Here is a 9,239-nt window from a genome sequence, read left to right as displayed (position 1 = left end):
CCGTGGTCGCCGAAGATTAAGCTGGGTAATGGGAACTCCTATACTGTTGATTTTGCGGGAGACGCTGTTGGTGTTGCGGATGTTTCTCCGATATTTTCTGGCCTCTCTTTTCCAAATTCTGAACTATCCTCTTCAATATCTCCTGTTGGTGTTTTCGCAGGTTCTTCCGTCCCATCACCTCCTGTCCCTGTTGTTTCCGAACCTATTTTCTATGATTCTGCTTCACGTCCAAGCACATATTTATCACCTTCTTCGTTGCACTCTGCAGTTGACGTTAATCTTTTCTCCGCTAATGACGCTGAATTTGTTTTGTCAGATATGCACCTTGTTGATTTTTCTGCGCCCTCTCCTAGTTCTGTTGTCGCGGAATCGATTGTTTCGCAGAGGATTGGTGATTCCGTTAGGCCTGACAAATCTCTTTCTGATTCTCCCACAACGGCTATTTCTGAGGCATTCGCCGATGTCGTTACACTTGCTTCCTCGGAACCTGTTACTTTCCCTAATGCTTCCTTTAATTTAAATCTGCCAGATTCACAGTGCCTTAACAATTTTGTTACTACTGATATTGCTGATAATGGGCCCGATTTAGCTGCCACCCCAATGGGTAGTTCTCCTCTGAAAAACGCTCGTGATGCCCTTTTTGTTCCTGCATATTCGCCAAACCTATCTGTCTCTCAGGAGCTGAAATTCCAACCTCCCGAGGAACCTATCAACCGACAAGAGAAGTCTTGGGGTCTTCGTCTGCACGGTCATCCTAAACCGGCGCGCACTCTTGATCAGTTATATAAGCATGGACACGGTGATACATCTCCCACCAGAGTTGAGATCCAGGCGGCAACAAAACCATGCGAAGACGAACTTTTTGACCCGTCATTCGGTCACATTCATCCACTGGATTTCTCAATCACAGATGGTGATGCTTCTGAAATGGAGTCCTCCTACAACAAACAAGCTAAAGTTGACCGTGGTCGGTCGAACTTCAGCCTTCCTAGAGTGTTTGGTTCCCTTGTTAGACGAAAACACAGATCACCTGCTGATGTTGTGCCTACAGTTGGTCAAAATGCAGATCAGCTTGCCCCTGTTAGTGGTGCCCATCCAGATGAAAGCGTGGAAGCGAAGAAGAAAAGAAGACCCAAGAAATCTAGATCAGGTCCAAAACGAAAAACAAAAAGATCAACGAAAGATGCTACTATACCTCCTGAAATCGATAAGCCTAACGAAGTGCCTTTGACTCCAAGGACTCCATTGGGGAAGCCAAAAGACCTGTATTCGAGACAAACTTGGCATGGGGATGACGAATTTAGAAGACTTTCTCGAGATGAAATATACAATCTTGAGTTTGGTGAACCACCACAAGTGCCACCCACGCCTACAGGTTTCAGAATAACACCTGTGCTCAGGGATCCTGGAAATATTATGGATGTGCGTCGAAGAAGCACAACCGATTCGGCCAAACGCCGTCCATGGAGCACGGTCGGATTACCTCCCCCGGGCTGCAAGTTCGTAAACGACGATTACCTCTTCCCAGATGCTCTTACTCCCACAAAAATACCAAGCTTTCGCGGAAGCAGAGAAGTTGTATATAATGTTCCATACATGGACGATCAGGCCTTACCCCTAGAAGAACCCGAGTGGCCAATAGGAGAGTCGAGACGAACGCTTCTCTCACAGCTGTCTCAGACAAGTGAGGGTATGGTTCATATTGCCGCGGAAGAAGAAAGCAGCATAATCTCCTTGGGTGAGTATACAACCCTTTGTTTTAATGTCATCCGAGTTAATATGCCTAGGATCTCCTGCTGCATTTTCGGGTAAATAGAACACTCTCAAGTGGACTCCTGGTTTAAAATGAGCATACTGCCATATTTTACAGATATATACGCAAAATAATCACAGGTTGGCCGTCGAGTGCCTAGCAAAGCGTTCTGATCCACTGGCCTTGTTCCTTGATTCACTCGTGATATTGATAGTAGAAACATTACTCTTTGGTTAGTCGTTTAGTTATCCATAAGTTTCGTAACCGAGGGTAAGAGCTTCGGTTAACCCAGTTGATATATCGGAGTTTTCCACATTATGTTACTGTCGGTTGGGAGAGGCCGCCATCACCTGTGTCAGGCTGTAACCTTATTTAAATATTGGTTATTCTCCGGTAGTGATGTGGACTTTTGTGGCACTGTAAGAGATGCATTGAAATCTATAAGCCTGTTAGGCTTTTTAGCCTCGATGGTCCGGAGAATTCATATAGCAGCAGTTCGCAACGCAATGTACCTAGTACGTGACCATCGTGCGCTTATCTTAAGATGCATTTCTTTGTAAAATAAGTGCCGTTTTGCGGTGGATTTCAAGCATTTCTCCTGGTACAGCACAATATAACGACAGGAGTGCTGATAACTGCAATAATTCAGAGGGAGACGAGTGGGCGTTCATAATTCTATATGGGGTTTTCAACACTTTAGACATGCTTCACAGAAGCCCTCGACAGACCAATTTTTTCGTCGACCGATCGATATGTTGCAGATTGTGTCAATTGAACCATGACGCTGCCATGCGTATAGCATTCAGTTGAAGAATATCATAAACATAAAATGTGGATGGAATTCAGTTGAGTCACCAGATAAAATCACATTGGATTGCAAATAAGTGTTTATTGCACTTTGTCGGAATCTGTTTCTTTTACATCCCGGACTCAAATTCTGAAAGCTTCATCTACATGCATAGATAAGGGCCAAAAATAGGTGTCTTACTTCGTCCGAGGAGAGTATAACAATCGTGTCTTGCTTAGGGAAATACAATGATCTTACGTTTCAGTTGGGGTTTTGCGGGATATGCATTTTGTTCATATTCACATCACTCTCGTTTGAACGATCGTTCTCCAGTTCCAGTGAAATTGATCTGGTGAGTTCACACCAAAGGGAACCACTGGACTCGAGTTTCGCTCTTACTAGAGCTCATCAGCAGTGCATTTCCAATGACCGTGCTGGGCATACCAATAACATCGCTGAAGTGTGAACACCTTCGTTCAGACGTGAAAATTTTAGTGCGTCCAACATGCTTTCGTACAGTAGTGGCGACACGCTCGCCTCACATGTCAGATGTCCAGGGTTCAAATCCTGACACGGCCATCAAATATGCACCGCTAATGAGCTCTAATAAGAGCGAAGCCCGAGCCCAGTGCTTCCATTTGGTGTGGACTTACGTGTGGATCTTACCTCTGTATAGCTTCAACTTAATTACGTGATTGCTCGTTTCCTAATAAACGCTTTGCCTCTCTAGCCGGAAATTTACGATGTCATTTCTACGTCAAAGACAACTCTTGGTTTGAACAGGGCCCCATGCCTAGGTAGAATTCAGAAAGTTCGAGGGCACATGAGACACGAAAGACTTCGACGTGAATTAGTTTATGATTGTTATGTACAACATCACGGGTTTACAATTTTGCACCGCTTATCCCGTACAAATTGGTTGCGTGTGAATGATGTACCAACCAGTCACTTGGGATTTGCCTCTTTTTGGTAGAATAGTTCCAGGCAGGTCAAATATGAAAGCCGCACTCCTCATTGTTGATCAACTTTTATCTTACGTGAGGATCTCGGTGCTGCATTTTGTAATCCAATAGGGCCGATTTAATGCAAGCATCGCCTTTATACATTCGGAACGGTCTTCAGGCAGTAAGACCTGCAATACATATAATAGAAAGTCCTTCTGGAAAGAACGTCGACAAACCTTGACTCTTGCGATGCTGTCACACCCGTGACTCAAACATCTGTAAGAATTCGGAAGCAAAGAATTTGAGACAATCCACCCATCAACAGCCAAGACAGATTCTTGTCGTAAGCCTTCAGATCGCCGCCAATTATGGATTGTACGGTCTTCAAACACTGACACAATACACCCAAACTATGCGATGGTGTAGAAAGCTGATTAAACTCACTAATATCTGACTATCGATTTCTCTCTGTTGTGATCTCATCGGTTGGGTACAGACTTTGGATATACAGCAGTCATTCATCCGAATTGGGCTTTGACTGGCAATCAATTGTTTTGGCTACCGTGAGGCTCTGAGTTGATGTGAACACAAACACACATACAAAAATCGCTGACGACCAGCTCAGTAATCACATTTTTCGCAAATAATGTTTGATCGACGAAACCTGATAACATCATTATTCAATGCACCATGAGGTCAATACTATCGTTACTGTAGCAGATTTTGTGTGATAAAAAATTCAAGACCTAGTTTATTCTTTTTATACCATGTGTTTAAACGTCAAATTATTATCAGAAGCCGGATTAGCTCAAATGTGGACCACAAAAAGGTATAGCAAAACACACATTGAACCCGTTGCTTTACCTTCCTTGACGATTCCTCTACCGGTTCATTTCCACTGCATGTTATTTGTGAACATCAAGCTACCGGTCTATTGCAATAGCAAACAAACAATATGGGTTGCACTACCATGGTCATTCTGGTTGTGAAGCGAACAAACCTCCTGTTTCTAATTATCGTCATCGGGCGTTACAGCGAACCTTGAGTGCTTCGGTCTGAAGCGTCCAAAAACGGATGATTGAGTCTTTCCGTTGGAAACATAAAAAAGCTATTCTGATGAAACTTTGCAATTTCGGATTTGCGATGAAAGCCGTGCTCGAATATCAAGCTGACTGAGTTGCATTTGAAAATTAGTTTGCAGTTAAGGTCCTGAAAAGTTCGTAGATAACACACCAACTGGTTTCGATCACTATATGAATGCCTCGAAGATGGTTGCCGATCCTGTCTTGTCTCACGTTTGACGTTTCGTCAGTCGAGATCGAAAATACATCTGTTACGCGGTCTCTCACTAAATTGAAAAAAACGCTATTGTTCATGTTCCAAAGATAGACATAGATCATCTGTAGCTGGCCAAAATTTGCCTTCATATTTCTTCCAAGATTTAAGATACATATTGGAGGTCAAATCAGAATCGGAACTCTCACTAGAACTGACCCCAACTCTGATACCTGAGCAAGCAATATCAGGCAATTATTTCCAGTTGTCGAACTGCAATACAAAGACTTTTTTCGAGCCTCTTTGACAAAGAAAGACTTTTTACCTGGGAAGAGGAAAATCAGTTATATTTCGCACAGTGTACTATTGGCTGAGCGTGCTCAGATTAGACTGCGGTGTTAGAAGATCGGGGTAGTTAGCGGTGACTTGATCAGAAGTAAACATAAGTTGAAACGAGCGTAAATCCGAAGAGCGACTTACTGAATGAAATGATGGAACGGTCATTCACACGCTCCAGCAAACTTATGATCAGCTGTGTGAGCGTCTGAGAAGGACAACTGCCTGACGTGCTCCATAGCACAACAGATTTTGTCCACTCGTAATCCCTTCCTATCTGAAAACCCTGTTTCTTGTTTTTTGAACTGATACCTCAGCGGACTGCTGCCCTAAAATCTCCCTAGATTGAACGCTGACGTGTAGCTACTCCTATGCAACTGAACTTCAAGGTGATTTGCCAGTCCTCTGCCGTGTATAATAGTAGAATGAATTTTATTTGGCGCGATATTCGAGATATCGCACTACTTGCAGGGTTGCTGAAAATTCTCCGAAAAACCCCGACCAGTTTCGATCGGTACTGATCAAAACTGACCATTGATATTTGTCTATTCGGTGAATTACCGCTTGAGTGACTTTCTTCTCCAGGAAAATGAGGGACGGCAAGCTGTTGTGCAAGGCAAGACCAAAGGACTAGGAAATGTATAGACAATCTGGGTAGCAGCGACCTTAGTGACACAGTAGTCAAATTATACCTGACCTTCCAGCTACCATAGCTGCTCATAAATCTGATGCTCAATGAAGCCCTAATTTGCGCCTGTTTATGAGAATAAATGTCATCGAAACTCTACCCCAGGAAAGGGAAACTGGTGGGAGCTGGAGACGATCTCTCAGTGCTTACAGAATTAGCTGACTTCCCAAAGAATCGTTCAAGCGGAATGCATAAATAAACTGTTTGAGAACTCTTAAGCAACTTAGATTCTTCCATTACATTTGTTAGTTTTCCACTACGATCTGGCATTTCGAATCACCACTTTAGTTCCATATTAATTACCTTCCTCGTCCTTACACGTGACTTTTTTTTCAAATTTATCGACTGAACTTATCGATAAGACGACGGGAGTATTCAGGTCAAGTGCTTCAAAACGTTTGTACAGAAGAGAGCAAACAGAAACGTTGCTCCTATTGAGGGCTGCAGTGCAACATCGTGCACACAAGCTTACTATTTTCTCTTCTTCTAAGAAAATGGATACGTCTGAGATGCACGATGTGCGATTTCACATTCAATAATGTCTAGTTGAGAGGGCACGTGTCGGCAAGAAACTTGCAGAAAATGACAGCGAACGTATCTACTTTGAGAGTTTCTACATATGCCAAGGCTTTCGTTCGCTCTAACGAACGGAGTGGTGCAAGCACTGACCTGAAAATCACCTATTTGGACCGCCTTTAGTGTTCTCAACCAGTTCATCAGCACGAGGAGTCGACTGTTTTAAGTACATTGTCGTGAACAGTAAGTAGAATAAACCAAATCTTCGCTTGGAAATGATTGGAGAAGTTGCTTCCGTTTACTCCAAGATACTCGCTCAGGATCACTTCAAAGTGACTAGAAGTATGGCTGTTCTGGGGAAAAGTGCGATTTGAGAAATTCGGATCCCTTCTGTGGAGATGGATGCGCTCCTAGACGAATGTTACCATAAGGAACGTTCTAACCACCACTGCCTGCAATCATTAGGCTTGAACTAGGACCCAAGTAGGACCAAAAGCCAATACAAAAAAGATGAAGAGAAATGCACTTTGTTGGTCAATATTTACTGAAATACCATTTGAAACGATAATGGAGTTTCACCATATAAGTTCCTTTGCCAAGCACGGCAGGTTTGGATCAATTCGCTGCTTCATCATTGTGAATGGAATTTTAGCAAAGGGAAGTCTATTGGAAAAAAATGATTGAATCTTTTGGTAGTCAAGTACTACTAACTGTTACTTATGAAGGTATTACAAAAAAACATGAATAAAAACGACTTATTATCAAGGATTAGCAATCAGCTAGCTGAAAACACCGAAATTATAATTATATGGCCATCCATATTGAGTGCAATTTAAGAGGGTTAGCCTGTGGTTCTGTTGCCTCTCTAGTTAAACTCTTAAGAGTGGTCTAATTTTGCCTAAATAGTGGGTTTTCTTTGTAGGATAGGGGTGTCTTTGCGAGGAATCCTTTACAGAAGGGTCTCACTGTGTAGTACTTTTATACAACCGGCTCACGTGACTAAAAGGCGTGACTAGACTGTCACAACTGTTTTCTCTGGCGTCATAAGAGCCATTGGTTCATTCTTTATACTGCAGAATCTTTCGGTCTTGAACGAGTTGAATCCCACAAGTATCCCTAAGTGTTTACGTTTAGGCTAGCTGCTGGTCAGAAATTGTTGCCGTGGTTACAAGTATCCCAAAGGTTATTTATTCTTCTCGGAGATGATATTCGGTGGAAGCAGATATAGAAATGTGACAGAAAACGTTTTGGTGCATAGTTAAAGTGGCTAGGTTATTCGACACTCTGACAGGAGTAGTACCTGACATACGCGGTACCAAATAATTGTTGGCGTTCGACGGGAATGTTGCGATTCCGAATTTATATTACTGCGAAAATACCTTGAGTTGGCTCGCTTTTTCAGATTGTTTGCTCTATGCATTTGGTGAAAACAGTCTCCTTGATTAATCCCATGAACTATATCGATTAGGAAGAAGGACTGAAATTAATCTGTAACAGCAGCTCGTTTGTTCTACTTACGGACGACGATAATTGTTACCTCCCTGAAAGATCCTCCTAGAACTTTGAAGCCACCCACTGCTTCCCGCTGTGACCAGAAATTGCTTTTGTAGGAGACGCTGCATTTCTTTAGCTTATCTTCTTTGTTCAGTAGTCTAACCGAGTGCACTGTCCGCGTTTAGACGACTTTCCGTAGAATTCCTGAAGTCTTGCGTTTCCCCCCCCCCTTAAACCGTATCCGCTTAATGTGAGTTCCTTCTATCATTGGGGTAAACTTTGGCAAGCCACAAATTCATGTGTGATCGGCCGTTGGAACTCAGCTGTACGGGTAGTAAAGCCACGCAATTAGTTTGTTCATAGGGTATGTGTAAAATCCCTTCTGCAATTGCTTGTCGCATAGATCCCATAGGTTTTCAACCCATTAGCGTGCTGATTCCTAGACAATATCAAAAGAGTAAAATGATAAGGTGGGTTCGCTTTGTAAGTTTGTGTGGCCTCTGTCTTCAACTAAGTGGTCAGCCGCGTAGCTAGATTTTATTTAAAGAGTTGCACCTGATTAGTTACAGTGGGCTTTCCGGTGAAGCAGTGTCCCTGACTAGGTTTTGCCATCTTATTTACTGTAAATAAAGGTTATTTCGTCTGATATGTTCAAACGTACTTCGTTTGGTTACACCTGGGGCTTAGCAACTCAGTACTTTGAGGGACTTCCTAAAACCAGCGTTTTATACGCGGCTACGTAAATTAACCTTTCCCGTACAAACAAACTTATTCACCTTATGGATGTTTCTTCTCATCAGAGCTGGAGCTTATTACACACAGAATCAGCAAGGCCCTCGGCAAAATGCATTCATTGGCAAATTAGGTTGCTATTGATGGAGAACGTCTGAATCCAAGCTGAGGATCTCGTTTGTGATATTCTTCAGCTGAATATCCTGTACAAAGACCACCTGTTGTTTTATTTGGTTTGGGTATTTCTATGTATCTTCTTGAAGGAAACTTCCACCAAGACAACTAGCAACCGGTTCCGCGCTTCCACTATAAGACTATCCGGTAGGCACAGTCCCTTAGATTCAATCAACCTTGCCACTGGATTGTACATAAATGGCCAATCAGATTAACTTGAAAATTAAATTGGTTTTAACGGGGGATTGAACAAAATTATGGCTGGACGAGAAATCACGAGACGATAATATATTCTTGCAGCCTCATATTGAGGTTACTTCAGTCTACGTAGGACAGAGAACAAACACCATCTGCATGATTTTCTCCAATTTTAGAGTTAAAGGAATACCAAACTTAAAATTTAATATCCTACAATGCAAAAGGAACCATTCCCAACATTTTGGGATACAATTAAGGTAGACGATCAGCTCACTCACCGTGAGACAGATTATATATTATATACAATATAGTATAACAATATATAATATAATATAATATAAT

The 9,239-nt window shown here is 42.4% G+C and overlaps 1 protein-coding gene across 1 annotated transcript in view; it reads left to right on the top strand.

Annotated features, from left to right (window-relative positions):
• T265_12645 (hypothetical protein) overlaps positions 1-9,239 on the top strand; it is a gene marked incomplete at both ends in the record, with an annotated part of 18,728 nt that continues 9,489 nt past the window's right edge. The window contains one exon of the mRNA XM_009164727.1: positions 1-1,738. Within this exon, the coding sequence (XP_009162991.1) occupies positions 1-1,738 (1,738 nt within the window). The remainder of the gene's footprint in view (positions 1,739-9,239) is intronic.

Source organism: Opisthorchis viverrini (genome assembly GCF_000715545.1).
Source record: "Opisthorchis viverrini unplaced genomic scaffold opera_v5_8, whole genome shotgun sequence".
Classification (NCBI taxonomy): domain Eukaryota; kingdom Metazoa; phylum Platyhelminthes; class Trematoda; order Opisthorchiida; family Opisthorchiidae; genus Opisthorchis; species Opisthorchis viverrini.
Note: the sequence above shows the minus strand (reverse complement) of the source record. Positions and strands in the feature narration are given on the sequence as shown.